The sequence below is a fragment of the Onthophagus taurus genome, chromosome 10 (assembly GCF_036711975.1).
Source record: "Onthophagus taurus isolate NC chromosome 10, IU_Otau_3.0, whole genome shotgun sequence".
Lineage (NCBI taxonomy): Eukaryota > Metazoa > Arthropoda > Insecta > Coleoptera > Scarabaeidae > Onthophagus > Onthophagus taurus.
Window position 1 is genome coordinate 1883432 of NC_091975.1, and position 14852 is coordinate 1898283.

At 29.8% G+C, this 14852-nt stretch overlaps 5 protein-coding genes across 6 annotated transcripts; 3 read left to right on the forward strand and 2 right to left on the reverse strand.

Annotated features, from left to right (window-relative positions):
• Positions 1 to 624: 624 nt before the first annotated feature.
• Positions 625 to 4559, forward strand: LOC111428439 (ATP-binding cassette subfamily G member 4-like). The gene is made up of 7 exons (XM_023063946.2): positions 625 to 1171; positions 1261 to 1378; positions 2616 to 2951; positions 3012 to 3250; positions 3306 to 3701; positions 3786 to 4042; positions 4098 to 4559. The coding sequence occupies exons 1-7, from the start codon at positions 1090 to 1092 to the stop codon at positions 4494 to 4496; spliced, it is 1827 nt and encodes a 608-aa protein (XP_022919714.2). The 5' UTR covers positions 625 to 1089; the 3' UTR covers positions 4497 to 4559.
• A 480-nt stretch (positions 4560 to 5039) lies between these two features.
• Positions 5040 to 8807, forward strand: LOC111428253 (ATP-binding cassette subfamily G member 4-like). The gene is made up of 10 exons (XM_023063695.2): positions 5040 to 5335; positions 5612 to 5729; positions 5780 to 5969; positions 6573 to 6718; positions 6780 to 6903; positions 6953 to 7067; positions 7117 to 7506; positions 7949 to 8049; positions 8107 to 8262; positions 8321 to 8807. The coding sequence occupies exons 1-10, from the start codon at positions 5245 to 5247 to the stop codon at positions 8693 to 8695; spliced, it is 1806 nt and encodes a 601-aa protein (XP_022919463.1). The 5' UTR covers positions 5040 to 5244; the 3' UTR covers positions 8696 to 8807.
• A 42-nt stretch (positions 8808 to 8849) lies between these two features.
• Positions 8850 to 11061, forward strand: LOC111428254 (ATP-binding cassette sub-family G member 4-like). 2 transcript variants are annotated; one of them, XM_023063696.2, is made up of 8 exons: positions 8850 to 8924; positions 8990 to 9048; positions 9104 to 9221; positions 9276 to 9465; positions 9514 to 9659; positions 9719 to 10314; positions 10367 to 10467; positions 10528 to 11061. In XM_023063696.2, exons 2-8 carry the CDS (start codon positions 9003 to 9005, stop codon positions 11059 to 11061), a joined length of 1731 nt encoding a protein of 576 aa, XP_022919464.2. In that variant the 5' UTR covers positions 8850 to 8924; positions 8990 to 9002. The 2 variants fall into 2 exon arrangements, with proteins under 2 accessions (XP_022919464.2, XP_071055697.1); XM_071199596.1 differs by having other exon boundaries at positions 8910 to 9048.
• LOC111428252 (pre-mRNA splicing factor crn) lies at positions 11052 to 13301 on the reverse strand. Its single transcript, XM_023063694.2, has 2 exons — positions 13159 to 13301; positions 11052 to 13105 (listed from the first exon to the last, which is right to left on the reverse strand). The coding sequence occupies exons 1-2, from the start codon at positions 13195 to 13197 to the stop codon at positions 11111 to 11113; spliced, it is 2034 nt and encodes a 677-aa protein (XP_022919462.1). The 5' UTR covers positions 13198 to 13301; the 3' UTR covers positions 11052 to 11110.
• Positions 13302 to 13497: 196 nt separating this feature from the next.
• Positions 13498 to 14553, reverse strand: LOC111428255 (protein OPI10 homolog). The gene is made up of 3 exons (XM_023063697.2): positions 14362 to 14553; positions 13984 to 14305; positions 13498 to 13922 (listed from the first exon to the last, which is right to left on the reverse strand). Exons 1-3 carry the CDS (start codon positions 14389 to 14391, stop codon positions 13690 to 13692), a joined length of 585 nt encoding a protein of 194 aa, XP_022919465.2. The 5' UTR covers positions 14392 to 14553; the 3' UTR covers positions 13498 to 13689.
• Positions 14554 to 14852: the final 299 nt, after the last annotated feature.

Genomic DNA, 14852 nt, shown 5'->3' on the forward strand with positions numbered 1-14852 from the left:
AAATCTTGGAGTTCAAAATTCATTCTTCTCCGTATTTCATCTGCTTCTATCACTGGTGCAATATAGACTCCTTCGAATCGAGTGAAATTAATTTGTTAATAATAAATTAACACAAGAAACCAGTTGATTTTAAATTTGATTGATTCTTGCTCCCATCTAGTTGTAATGTACCAAGTTTAATACATGACTAAAAATGATTTCTGCATTACCAACTCTAATTTAACCTATAATCTGCGATTATAGAATCTTATTTAGATCATTTATATAGTTATTTCTTACGTATTTAAAAATATATAAATTCAAAAAATGAAATCCTTTTTTTAACATTAACGATTTAATTATTATAACGTTGGCTAACCTTAAATCAAAAATCAATTAGGTAATAATTTTTTAAAGAAAGTATTTGTACCAACTTAAGAATTACCAACTTAATACTTCGTTAAAATAAAAAAAACTTTGTATTGCACAAATTTGATTAATTTTTGGTAAAAAAAAGCAATTAATGATAAGATCTATTAATAAACCGATTATTTCAAGGTTCATTGTCCTCAAAAAAAAACACAATGAACGTTTTAGACTCGCTTCGAAAGGAAATGATTCGCACACAAAAGAAGCCGTCAGTGTATGAAAGTGTTGTAACGATGATGCCCACTTTAGCCTTTCACTGGAGTTTCTTTAACGCAACACTTTTTGCTGGAAAATAAAATCTAACGGTATCAGTGAAATAAGTTGCATTCTCCATAATAAAAATTTGTTTTTATCTATTTATTACGATAAATAATCAATATTATCGGATTGAACTGATTTTTTACCTTAAAGAGGAACCACTTAATGAACATTTAAAAGTTTTTCAAGCGCGAATGCGGCAGTCGGCTACAGTTCTCGGTTTGCACAACTTGTGCGAATCCTACAAGTTGAATAGCCTCGCCTAGTCTCGCTGTGATTAATATAACTGAAGAACCACACTGAACGTAGCAGAGTCTATCTTTAAATCAATATATTAAAAGAGAAATTCTAAATAATTCTTTTTTTTTGTGGTGATGCATTTAATATAATTTTAATCTACTGTGATAAAAAAGTTATTTAAAAATGAATGATAAAGGTAAATTAATGAAAGTGATCCGAAAACCACCGGTTGAAATCGAATTCAACAACATATCCTTTGCAACCGGTAAGTTGACGATTTTAACTGAAATTTCTTATAATTTTTGTTATTATTATTCTTATACATTATATATCATTTTTTATAAATTTTGAAAGGAAATAAAGAAATTTTGCACTCTGTGAGTGGAAAATTCTCTCCCGGTCAATTAGTGGCGATTTTGGGGGCTAGTGGAGCGGGGAAAACAACTTTATTAAACGTGCTTACCGGCCAATTGTAAGTTCCATGTTTATTTTATTATCTGTTAATACCATCAAATCGAGTTATTTATACACCATTAATTTGATGCCAATCAATTCAACATCTAACCTATTTTAAAACAAAATAAACAAAATTATATGTAAATAAAATTTGAAATAAATGCAAATTTGAAAACCTCCAGACGTTTAAGTTGAAAAAAGAAATCAGAGTTGGATTTAAATTTATTTAGTCAACAACGTATAATTTAATAAAACGCGAAATGTTTATTATTTAAAAATTTATTTGGAATTTACGTAGAAAGATAAGATAAATAAAAAGTCCACGATTCGCGACAAAATAAAGACTCTAATTTGGACGTAAACAATTTGTTTTAAATTATTCAGGAAATTTGAACATAATTACTGACACTTTTCGTTTTGTGATAGTCATGTTCAAATTCTCGATTAAAATTTAATCAATGTCTATCCACACAATACGTCCCTGCTTTATTTCGAGTGAAGGTCATTTTTATCGTAGCTGTTTCTAGGAAACTAACAACAAAGAGATGAATATATAGAAAAAATAAATCTGACTCAATATGTTATGTATCTACAGTTATTAGAAATAACATTAAAAATTGTTATCAGCTAAATTAGATTTTGAAAATTGCGATTTTGTTTGACATGACTCACTTTTTTTTCTAATTCTGATAATAACTAAATACTGCAAATGAAAAACTAGACTACATACTGTTGGCAGAAGTCTAGGTATTGCTGGCGAAAGACTAAATACTCCTAAATGAATACTAGACACTGCTAATAGGAGAGTAGATACTGCTTGTAAAAGTATAAATATTGGCAGATGATCAAATACTGTTCGCAGAAAGCAAAATATTACCAATGGAAGACTAGACTGTATATTACTTGTAAAAACTAGAAAAGCTAGACTTAGTAATAAAAGATAAAGTATTATCAAGGAAGTATTGGGATTTTGTAATTTATGTTGCTGGCCATAAATTAAGATTTGAATTTAAATTAAGAATAGGAAATGTTATTTGGTTCCAGAGTATGCGAGTGTTTACACGTTTCTGGCAAAACATCCTTTAAACGTGCAGTCGCATTCTGACACTGTCAAATACCCTTCAGTAAATGCCACTTTATCTAGGTAGGAAAGCTATCTTGAGATATTCTTAATTTAATCTAAAACAATGAAACATTTTAAAATTTGTGCACAAAAACAAAATTTTCTCAATATAAATTGAATATATTTATAGATTATCAGGCGTTTCCGGTGAAGTATTAGTAAACCAAGAACCTCGAAACATGCGAAAGTTTCGTAAAATCTCCGCTTATTTGATGCAAGAAGATCTTCTTCAACCGCTTTTGTCCGTAAAGGAATCGATGACGATCGCCGCTCATTTAAAACTAGGCAATAATTATTCGCGAGAAGAGAAAGCGGTCGTAATTCAGGACGTTTTAGGAGTTATGGGTTTGGAAAAGTGTTTACACACCAAAGTGGAAAATTTATCGGGTGGGGAACGAAAAAGATTAACTATAGCTTTAGAGTTAATTAATAATCCACCGATTATTTTTTTGGACGAACCAACAACGTAAATAAATACAATTTAATCGATAAATTTTGAGAACACATTAAAAATTTTCTTTTGTAGTGGGTTAGATAATGTCGCAATGAAAAACTGTGTAGAAATGTTAAAATCATTGACAAATCAAGGAAGAACTATAATTTGTACGATTCATCAACCATCAGATTCGGTTTTTAAGTTGTTCGATATCGTTTATTTCTTATCTGAAGGTTATTGTATTTATAATGGGACCGTAGATGGAATCGTGCCCTATTTATCTAATTTAGGATTTGATTGTCCTTTAACCTACAGTCCTTCAGATTACAGTAAATTAAATCTTTAAAAAATCAAAATTGTTAAATAAAATTTATTATTTTTTAGTTCTTGAAATACTCTATTTTAATCCAACAAGCACCGGCATATTAAGTAAAGAAATGCAAAATGGAAAAACTTTAGTAATAACGGGTGAAAAAATCCAAAAATTTTGCAAACCAGCTTTATCTCAAGACGACGCAGACATCGACAACTCAAACGAATATCCAGTCAGTTTCTTCGATCAATTTCGAATTTTACTTTACAGGAAATTTATTCAATTAAAACGGAATAAAGTTATGTTGTTCTTGGAGATGTTACATCATTTAATGTGTGGTTTATTCCTTGGAATGCTTTTTTATGATGTTGGCAATTCTGGAGTTAATTCTTATGCAAATGTTAAACTTTATTTTGGAACAATCGTTTATTTAATGTATACTCATATGCTTAGCCCAATTTTAGTTTGTAAGTATTTAAATTGTATACTTAATTTTTGAGTTTGATTGGTTGCCTAACTCACAGTATAAAATTACCTTGATATTTTTTTAGTTCCTGAAGAAGTGAAACTTCTCCACCGAGAATACTTTAATAGATGGTATAGTTTAAAAGCATACTTCTTGGCATTATCTGTTTCAATTTTGCCAACGATGATCTTAACATCATTTTGTTACTTAATAATCGTTTACCCGATGACAGGACAACCAATGGAATCCGATCGTTTCTTTTGGTTCCTGTTAATTAACATAATCATGTCATTAACTGCTGATGGATTCGGTTACGCAATCGGTTCAATTTTAAGCCCTTGGGTACTTAATCACTACTTATTTACTTCTTTAATTAATTTACTGTTAATCTTTTTAGCACGGTGCGACTTTAGGCTCAGCGATTTCAGTTCCAATAGTTTTAATCGCCGTTTACAACATCGGCCATGCGGATCAAGCTTCGGAAGCTGCAAAAACAATGATGTCAATCAGTTTTCCATACAACGCTTGGGTTGCTTTAACCACTTCCATGTTAAACGGACGACAACCGTTCGAATGCGAAGACATTTTTTGTTACTTTGGAGATCCAAAGTTTTTATTGAAAAAAATGGGTATGGATGAGAGAGATCAATACATCCCCACTTTGGTTTTGGTGGGATTTTTGGTCGCTTTCAAATTGGCTAGTTATGTTTCGTTAAGGTTTCGATTATCGCAAAAGTATTCTCTTATCGAAATGAAATTGAGACCGTTGATTAAACTTTTTAATTTAGATCAATGATGAGTTTTTAAAAAAATTGTTTTATATATTTTTTTAACGTTTAATAAAAATATTAATATAAAACTTATTCTTTTTATTCACTATACAGATTTCTAAATGCATATGATTTCATAAGGTATAGTTTCATGGAAAAAGTGTCATCAGCTACGACAACAAAGGGAACTGGCTTAGTTCGCTCTGGTAGTGATCTAGGTTTTGGAAAACCTAAACTATCATTAGCATGTTTCTTTGCCAAGAAGCATCCATTAAAAATACCCCCAATGGAAATTCGTCCAAGAGTTCCAACATTAATGTATAACTACACTATGCGTGCCTTTGTAATTACAGTACAGACAATTTTGTCGGAATCGGAATCTTTTCGGCTTTTTTTATTAGTTTGTAGAAAAATTCAATATATTCACATATTATATATTCATATATTAATTGGTCTTTAATTTGTTCCACATTCTTCATCAGTTAACAAAAGTTAATATGTTTAACTTTTGATTTTTCGTGAAAACTAAATTTAGATTCGATTTTCCGCAGGGCGCATGTTCTAAAGCTATACATTCGCACAACGAATATTTCAACGTCATGGGAATGCAGAGACGATATTGGCGAAATAATTTAACAACGAAAAAACGAGAGATAGTGACCTTTTAAAAGTGCAAAACGGAACAAAAGTTGATCATTTCTAAATCGGAATTTGTGGGCTTTAAACAGAGAAGCTTTGTGGTTTGTTATTGCGACAGTGACCTATTTTTTATAAATGAACGTGCAGGAAAAGGGCATCAAATTAACCAAGGTCACTAAAAGACCTCCGGTTGATATAGAATTTAAAAATTTAACTTATAAAATAGGTAAGTTTAAATTGAATCTGTTTTATGATAATAATAAGGGTATTGTTGATTGTTATTATTGAAAAGGTTGTTATCAAGAACATAAAAAAATCTTATCGTTAAGTATACAAAAACACTTTCAGATAAGGAACTAATAATTTTTATTATGAACCATATTTCGTTTCAAATTTTCATTAAGCAATTGAAATAATTAACCTTTAATTAACAAATTAACATTTCAAATTAATTTTTAAAGCAACTCATTTATAAGTCACTTTAGGTTCAATTAATTCACAGGGAATCTTGAAATAATTCACTCAGTGAATGGAAAACTTCCATCGGGAAAATTAATTGGTATTTTAGGAGCAAGTGGAGCCGGAAAAACTTCTCTATTGAACATTTTAGCCGGACAAATGTAAATTAAGATAATAAAAATTAATTAGACATTAAAGCAATTACTTTTAGTCATAATGGAGTAACTGGGAATATTTTAATAAACGATCATCCGAGAGAAATGAAAAAATTTCATAAATTATCATCGTATATCATGCAAGAAGATTTATTACAACCACTTTTAACTGTTAAAGAATCTATGAATATCGCGGCTAAATTAAAATTGGGGAAAGAATATACAGAAGATGATAAACAAAATGTTGTATGTATATAAAGATTATCATTGAAAAATGTACTCATTTTTTTTAAATAATTTTAAATAATGTTTAAATTTTCCCGCCAAAATTTCTTACGAACCGCTACTATTCTTATTGGTCCATTTCGATCAAAATGGCCGCCAATGGTTGGTAACTAAGGTAACCAAGCCGTAACTAAGCAACGCTATCAAAATTTTTCCAATTCGAATTGACAGCTGTCAAAATTGACAATCAACGTCAAATTGACATTTAGTTAGATTGTTGTATATTTTTTTATTGAATTAAAACAAGAACTAATACTAGACATAGACCTAGAAACAGATCTCACTAACGATGATGCAATTCGATGCCTACTAAGCGCCAGCATAGCCTGCTATTAGTGCAGATTACAACGTTTCTGCCAACTTTTTTGAAGTCGATGATCACATTAGCTGCTATATTTATAGCAGTTATGTCGTGCAGAAATGGAAAGGTGCAGCTCGTGCAGCTTGAGATGATAATTCTATTAAAGCTTTCATAAAGAATAAATATATGTAAAGAAAAAAAGTACATTTTTCAATAATTATAAACAAATTTTTTAAATTTTATTTATTTTTTTTAAATTTTAGTTAAAAGAAGTTGTAGATGTAATAGGTTTGGATACATGTTTAAATGTAAGAGTTGAAAATTTATCAGGTGGACAAAGAAGAAGATTATCAATCGCTTTGGAATTGGTTAATAACCCACCTGTGTTATTTTTAGATGAACCAACAACGTAAATAATTCATATTATTTCATTTTAACTTTTCTTAATATTGTTATTTTTAATTTTTCAGTGGATTAGATAACGTTGCGATGAAAACTTGCGTTCAAATATTAAAATCAATAGCTTTACAAGGACGAACTGTAATTTGTACGATTCATCAACCATCTGATTCACTATTTAAACTCTTCGATATGGTTAAACCATCATTTTATTTAAAAATTATTGCTTAAAAAGATGTTTTAGGTTTATTTTATGTCCAGTGGATCGTGTATTTATAACGGAACCGTTTCAAATTTGGTGAATTTTTTAGAAAACGCTGGTTTTCCGTGCCCGATAACTTACAGCCCAGCGGATTATAGTAAATTTGACTTTTAATGAATACAGTTAAATCAAAATTTTATTTTTAGTTATTGAATTAGTACAAACAGACCACAACGTCACAAAAAAATTATCTACCGCAACAAAAAATGGTGCTGAATGTTTTAAAGACGAAATAAACAAAAATTATTTAGCAACAATCGAAGATTTTGATGACGATTTCGATAATCAAACGGATTTTCCTAACAGTTTCTTCACCCAATTTTTCATTTTGTTTAAACGAATGCTTCTCCAATTAAAAAGAAACAAAACGGGCCTTTTTTTACAATTTGGTCATCATATTTTTTGTGGGTTATTTCTTGGAATTCTATTTTATAACATCGGAAATTCCGGATCAGAATTTTTAAGTAACGTCAAATTGTTTTATGGAATTGTTGTTTATTTTATGTTTACCCATATTATGGCACCGATTTTATTATGTAAGTATTTATTGTATTATTTATCAGATTAAAATTGTATTTTTTATTGATTTAATCGATTGAATCAATTTTATCGATAAAAATTGTATACAAAGAGGATGACTTGAATATTTTAAATTTAGAATTTAAAACGGTTTTATCTCATTGAAATATCTTATTGTTTATAATGGTGCATTTAATAATTATGTCATCTGGGATAACTTTATCCTATTTTTGAATATTATTCTTTTAGATTATCCTTAACCTTGTTTCTATTCATTAAAAAATTCAAAGCCTTTCCATAAAAAAGACGAAAAGAAGGGTGTATATAAATAATGTATATATAATAAATATATTTTCTATAAACAATGGTGTATATTAGATGTTAAAAAAAGTTTTTAAAATTATATTTTATTATAATAGTTCCTTTTTCCAAATTAAGAAACTTTGATGTCTTTTTTAGATCCTTTCGAAGTTAAAATTCTTCAAAGGGAGTATTTCAACCGCTGGTACAGTTTAAAAGCTTATTTCACTGCTTTAACAATAGCGATGTTACCAATCATGGTAAGTTTTTAATAAATTCCTTACTTATAATACATATATATATAAACCTTTTTTTAGATAATAACAACAATAATTTTTCTTTTAATCGCATATCCAATGACGGGTCAACCTATTGAAATCGAAAGAATTCTTTGGTTTTGCTTAATAAGTCTATTAATGGCAATTACATCACAAGGATTTGGTTTTGCGATCGGTTCACTTTTTAGCCCGATGGTAATTAACGATTTATTTGTTAATTATTAAATTTTTATATATGTTTCTTTCGTTTTAGATCGGCGCTTGTGTCGGTTCAGCTCTATCAATCCCTTTAATTCTTTTAGGAATGTATGGAGTCGAACAAGGGGAAGTTGTCGACTCAAAAATCGAATTGATGATGTCAATTAGCTTTCCTTATCATGCATTCGTCGGCTTATCAACGAGCATTTTAAATAATCGCGGGTTAATCGAGTGCGAAACGATTTTCTGCTACTTTAGCGACCCAAACCGCGTCTTAAAAGTGATGGGAATGAGTGGAAAAAATTATCAAATCGAAGCGGGGTTTTTAATTTGCTTTTTATTGTTGCACCGGGTGTTTAGTTACTTTTGTTTGCGGGTACGATTAACACCCGATCATCCTGTTATGAGATATATTAAGAAATTACAATGAAAGTAAACGAAATAATTTGTTGTCTAGTCTCTTTTTAAGAAATCTATTTTTATATGTCTTAATATGCAGAATGAAATTTTTTAACGAAGTCGTTAATAAAAAATTAATGGAATTCAAACGATTTTAATAACCTGTTATAACATTTAAGTGGCCCTGTGACTGAAAACAAATCAATTTTTTTGTTAAAATGAATAATTATCCTCTATTCTTGATAAATAAACCTCCACAGGTAACAAATTTACTTTTAATAACGCAAACGCCAATTTAGTTTCATTTTTACATCCATTTCAACAGGTTCACTAAAAAAATGTACGTTGATATCGAATTCAAAAACTTGACCTACTTCATTTCAGGTAAAATTTGATTCTAAACCAATTTTATTTTAATTTTTATTTCGTTTTGATGCAGAAAATAAAAAGGTTTTGAGTGATTTAAACGGTAAATTCGCCAGTGGGGAATTAACAGGAATTTTAGGTCCTTCCGGGGCGGGAAAATCAACATTATTAAATATTTTAGCTGGATTAATGTAAAACAAATCAACGTTAATCTCATAAAAGATTAAAACACGTTTTATTTTCAGTCATGATGGTGTTAAAGGTGATATTTACATCAATAATAAGCCGAGAAACAACAAAATGTTTCACAAAATCTCTTCTTACATCATGCAAGATGACGTTGTTCAACACCATCTAAAAGTTGAAGAATGTCTTCAGATCGCAATTAATCTAAAATTAGGAAAATGCCTTTCTGATTGCGAAAAAGAAAAAACTGTAATCATAAAGTTATCAAATTTTCTCTTTAATTAAAATTAATTTTAGCTCAAAACAATTTTAAAATCAATGTGTTTAGAACAATGTATACAAACGGAGACTCAATATCTTTCCAGTGGGCAAAGAAAACGCCTTATAATAGCGTTAGAATTAGTTAATAACCCACCAGTTATCTTTTTAGATGAACCAACAACGTAAGTACACCAAAGAATATATTTCCCACTCAATACAAAAAATTATTTTAACATTCCAGTGGATTAGATGAAATTACCCTTTTAAGTTGCATGAAATTATTAAAACTGTTAACTGGAGAAGGTCGCACAATAATCTGCACAATTCACCAACCGTCGGATAACGTTTTTAATTTATTTGATAACGTTTACTTTCTCGTAAAAGGACGATGCGTTTACAAAGGGAAACCCGGCGAAATTATACCATTTTTAAACGAAATTAACTTATCGTGTCCACTAAATTATAACCCAGCCGATTATTTAATTGAATTAATAGCCGAAAATGATGAATTCCATGCCTCGTTATCCAATCAAGCTAAAAAATGCAAATATAACGAAAACAACATTCAAAATGATGGTGTAATATGGCCATATGAAGATTTACCACCGCTGTGGTATCAAGTAAAAGTCTTAATGTCAAGAAGATTTAAACAGATTTTTCGAAATAAACTACATTTATCGATTGAAATAGGACATAATATTTTTACTGGTTTTTTTATAGGATTGTTGTTTTATCAAATGGGGAACAACGCGAAAACTTTGGTTAATAATATTTTCATCTTTTATGCGATAAATAATTATTTAATGTTTACCTTTGGAATTACAATGATTTTAATATGTACTATACTCGTTATTATAATGGTTTTGTGTAATTATTTTAAACGTTTTAGATCCATTTGAAATGAAAATTCTTCAAAGAGAATACATGAATAGATGGTACAATTTGAAAGCTTATTATTTAGCTTTAAATTTATCGATTTTTCCAATACCAGTAAATTTTTAATTAAAACTTATTAAACTTTTATTAAAAACTATTTCTTTCTTAATTTAGTGTATTGGTACCACAATTTTATGTTTATTAATTTACTACATGACCGGACAACCAACAGATGAACCCTATAGATTTTTTTGGTTCACCCTATCATTAATTCTTTATGGTTTTGCATCACAAGGTTTCGGATTGGTAATAGCAACAATTTTTAATCCAGCTCAAGGAGCTGTTGTTGGATCAACAATCGGAGTGGCTCTCGTTCTTTTGTCGATTTGCACAAATGGATACGGAGATCAACTTTCCACAACAATGAAAATCTTGACTTCACTCAGTTATGTTTATCACACATACTCAGCAAATTTAATAGCGATATTGCGTGCGAGAGGACCCGCAATATGCGAGGATGCTTTTTGTTATTATTCAAGTCCAAGGGATCTATTAAAGAAAATGGGATTAAGTGAAAATGGTTATTTCATTTCTATTTTGTATGTGTTATTCTTTTTGGTGTTACACAGACTTATGGCGTATGTTATCTTAAAAGGAAGAGTAAACCCAAATTCTAAATTAAACAAGTTGTTGAAAAATGTTAATTAATTTTGTTTTTATATAATAAAATAATTAATTTGTTTTTTTATTAAAAAATTTAATCATTTAAAGTTTCTTCATCTTCGTTAACTTCACTTTGTTTCTTCCAGTTTTTAGCCGCAGCTAATAATTTAAGATTAGGTTTACTTGCTTCATCTTCAGGAAAGATATAATCGAAAACTTCCTCCCATCCCTGTTCCGTACCATCCTCAGCGATAAGTTTTTGCCTCTTTTTCGTTCTTCGCGGCATTTTATTTAATACTTTTTCCTTCATTGTATCATCACCTTGTCCGTTTTCAAATTCCAACCAATTTTCAAGCAATAAAACCCTCGCTTCCTTTTCGGGATTATTCTTTAAAGTCTCATTAGCTTTCTCATAAACCCTCCGAGCTAATCTTATGTTAATATCGTCTTCTCCTGGACAATTTAATTCAAACTTAGCGTAAGATAACCAAACTTTAACATGGACAGTTCGTTCTAATAATCTTTCATACAGATTTCGGGCGTTTTCAAATTCTTCTTGGGCTATTTCAAAGTCGATGTACGATTTCCAAAGTAATTCGGGCATATCTAATCGAGGTTGATTGATAGCTAATTCGTAAATTGCTCTGGCTCGGTCGTTATCGCCTAATAAATTTTCTAATTCGGCGAATTTCATCCATGTTACGCAATTTTCTGGGCCGAACTCTAAGAATTTTTGATACAAAATTCGACAACGATCGAATTCCCTTAATTGTATCTCTAAATCGATGTAACCACGAAATAATTTATCTCTTGGACACATCCCAATAGCCATCCCAAGTATTTTACGTGCAGTTGTTAAATTTTTTTGTCTTATTTCGAAATGAGCGTATAATAACCAAATTTTTGAGAATGTAAATGTTTTATGAGGGAGTAACTCCAAACAAGCTTTATATACTTGGCGTGCCCTTTCAAAATCTTCCGATTCTAATTCTTCGAATAACGCATAATTAATCCATAAATAAATATATCTACGCCAAAATTGTTTATTTTTTGATGGTGGTACATTTGCGATAGCTCGTTCGTAAGTTTCCCTTATAACTTCATAATCATCTTCTGTTTCAATTAATCGTAAATAATCAAACCATGCATCGTAATTAGTTGGGTTTTGTAAAATTTCTTGTTCGTATTGAAATTTTCTTTTTGAAACAATCACATCTTCAATTCCACTACGATCACCATATTTTTTCTCATGAATTGTATATGCCTTGTATAATTCTTTTGAGTTTTCCTTTGGAATATGGTCCAAAGCGTATTTATAAATAACTCGTGCGCGATCATGTTCCTTTTGGTTCTCTTCAAATCGAGCAAACGCAATGAATAATTTTTCATCTAAATGATCGTCGCCGTAAAAATGAACGGCTCTCTCAAAAATTGTTCTCGCTGAATTAATAAAACCATGATTTTCTTCGAAACGAGCGTATTTTATCCAATGTTTTACTTCAGGATGAGTTATAACGAATCTTTCATAAATTTGTCTAGCTCGATCAATCTCTTTATACCTTAATTCAAAATTAATGTAAGTTTGCCAGGCTTGTTCGTCAGGTTGCCACTCCATCCAACGTTCAAACACAGCCCTTGCTCCTGCCACATTTTCCAACATCTCTTCCATGTAAGTGTATTTATACCAAAATTGATTAACTCTCGGTAAAATTGTAGCGGCCCTATCCCATAAATTACGGGCATGATTAACTTGTCTATTCCTCATTTCCATTTCAGCGTATTTCAACCATAACGTAATATTACGATGATCCACATCCAAACCACGTTCATAAATAGAACGCGCACGTTGAATTTCTTTTTGGGATTCCTCCCATTGAGCATACTTAATCCAATTTGACATCACAGTACGGTTTTTACGTATGTTATCCTCAAATTGTTTCCTACGGCGGTGTTGATAGTCCGCTAATTCGGCTGGGTCTGATATTTTTTGTTTAGGGGGAGGCGGAAGGATTTCTAAATCACGTTCTTTAGCTTCACGAAGAAGTTGTTCCGCCGTGATTTGTATTTCAGCGGGGGCCTTATTCTTAACCTAAAATTATTAAGTTTAAAGTAAAATAATTTATTTTTTATGTGTAAGATTACCTTGGCCACTTTAGGCATTTTTTGCGGTTTATTATCCATTTTATTGGGATTAATATAAAATTATTCACTTTAAGATGAAATGTTTTGAAGTTGTTCAGGAATTCTAACCTCACTAACATAGGTGAACATAGGGCTGTCAATGAAAGGAATCTTTTATCATAAAGTTTTACTTTTTTAATTTCAAATTTATTTATCTTTTCGTTTATTAATAGTAATCCATTATAAAGAAACACTACAATAAATAAACAAGCCAAATATATTAAAAATTAAGATTTGTAACATCATGAAGAGACATCTGTTGGTTGTAATGAAAAGTTATAAATTTTGAGATAATGAAAATTAATGCTTATTATATGATTTATTGATATAGAATATTATTTTTATAATTAAAAACACTACCTATGATAACATGTAAATAAGTTGATATTTAAAGCGAAATTGTAGTGCAAAAGATTGAGAGTAACGGAAGGTGAAATGATTTAATGCTTATTTTTAAAATGCAATATAAAGTGCTCTATAAAAACTAAGTTTTCATGTTTTCCAAAAATTGGGATTATTTGCTAGTCTTCTTTGAAAATTAGTAAACCAATTTTGTATAGCTGGTAATGGAACGTAAGTCGTATTAGGATCTGGAATCATTTGTTGTTGAGTTACTCCATAACTTAAAATGTAATTAGTAAAGTTATCCAGCATTTTTTGGGCGAATGTAGCATAAGTATTGGCGTTTTCAACCGGTTGGGCGTTTTGTATATTCACTATCGGCTCTGAAAAGTAACATAACCTCACTTTTCATAATCCCATTTTTATATAGATTATTATTATTACCTAAAGATATTCCAATTTGTGCGTTATGACAAATAGCTTGTTGTCCAAACGGAGCAATGTTACTACCGACGTCCATTTCATGTAATTTCTTAAAGTTAGATACTTTAAAAATTACAGAAGGTTTATCATTAGAAATATAACCTAAAAGTTGCCAATTTGGAGGCGCATTTGGATCTGGCCAACTCCAATACACCATACCAGCGGCTCCTTCGGGAAATGGCATAACACCGGTAAGAAAAACCACAATGTGATTTATGTTATCGGCATCAACGATTGTGGTTATAAATTTTGTTTGTTCTATTTGTTGAAATTCCGTTTGTACCTTAAAAATGAAATTGAAGTTAAATAATTAGAACAAAATGATTTTTTGGTACTTACAAGCCGACCTGAAGCTATTATACCAAACATTTTAGAAGCTTATAATCTTATAATAAAGTGAGGTTATGATGTTAAGAGGTTATAAAGGGAGGGTTTAAGGAAATTTATTTATGAATTATAAGATTATGAACAGATTTCGGCAGTAAAAAAAAAGATGTATTTTTAAAAAGGTGCATGGAAATTGGAATTATTATTTAAAAGCTTTTTAAGAATTTTTTAAATTTAAATGTTGGCTATACTTTAAATTAAATACTTAAGTAATATTAATAAATTGTTATATTAAAACGATTTTATTTATTAATAAAATTAACATGTCATAAAATAATTATTTTTTTATTTATTTCATTTTTATTTAATTTTAATTTAAAATAAAATAATAATAAAATTATTTTACTACCAACTATACGAGTGCCGATAAAATAAATTCCCTATTTATTACGAGTCGTGGGGTCTGTCAATAACCAACCACACAAAAATAAAAATAGTTATCT

What these genes read in the sequence shown, in the direction of transcription:
- LOC111428439 (XM_023063946.2), top strand. Translation starts at nt 1,090, where the DNA reads ATGAATGATAAAGGTAAATTAATGAAAGTGATCCGAAAACCACCGGTT. An exon ending in CAACATATCCTTTGCAACCG is followed by an intron (nt 1,172 to 1,260) that starts GTAAGTTGACGA and finishes AAATTTTGAAAG; the next exon opens with GAAATAAAGAAATTTTGCAC. An exon ending in CTACAGTCCTTCAGATTACA is followed by an intron (nt 3,251 to 3,305) that starts GTAAATTAAATC and finishes ATTATTTTTTAG; the next exon opens with TTCTTGAAATACTCTATTTT.
- LOC111428253 (XM_023063695.2), top strand. Translation starts at nt 5,245, where the DNA reads ATGAACGTGCAGGAAAAGGGCATCAAATTAACCAAGGTCACTAAAAGA. An exon ending in TTACAGCCCAGCGGATTATA is followed by an intron (nt 7,068 to 7,116) that starts GTAAATTTGACT and finishes TTTTATTTTTAG; the next exon opens with TTATTGAATTAGTACAAACA. An exon ending in TAGCGATGTTACCAATCATG is followed by an intron (nt 8,050 to 8,106) that starts GTAAGTTTTTAA and finishes ACCTTTTTTTAG; the next exon opens with ATAATAACAACAATAATTTT.
- LOC111428254 (XM_023063696.2), top strand. Translation starts at nt 9,003, where the DNA reads ATGTACGTTGATATCGAATTCAAAAACTTGACCTACTTCATTTCAG. An exon ending in CTTGACCTACTTCATTTCAG is followed by an intron (nt 9,049 to 9,103) that starts GTAAAATTTGAT and finishes GTTTTGATGCAG; the next exon opens with AAAATAAAAAGGTTTTGAGT. An exon ending in AATTACAATGATTTTAATAT is followed by an intron (nt 10,315 to 10,366) that starts GTACTATACTCG and finishes TAAACGTTTTAG; the next exon opens with ATCCATTTGAAATGAAAATT.
- LOC111428252 (XM_023063694.2), bottom strand. Translation starts at nt 13,197, where the DNA reads ATGGATAATAAACCGCAAAAAATGCCTAAAGTGGCCAAG. An exon ending in AAATGCCTAAAGTGGCCAAG is followed by an intron (nt 13,106 to 13,158) that starts GTAATCTTACAC and finishes TAATAATTTTAG; the next exon opens with GTTAAGAATAAGGCCCCCGC.
- LOC111428255 (XM_023063697.2), bottom strand. Translation starts at nt 14,391, where the DNA reads ATGTTTGGTATAATAGCTTCAGGTCGGCTT. An exon ending in TAATAGCTTCAGGTCGGCTT is followed by an intron (nt 14,306 to 14,361) that starts GTAAGTACCAAA and finishes TTCATTTTTAAG; the next exon opens with GTACAAACGGAATTTCAACA. An exon ending in ACAAATTGGAATATCTTTAG is followed by an intron (nt 13,923 to 13,983) that starts GTAATAATAATA and finishes GTTACTTTTCAG; the next exon opens with AGCCGATAGTGAATATACAA.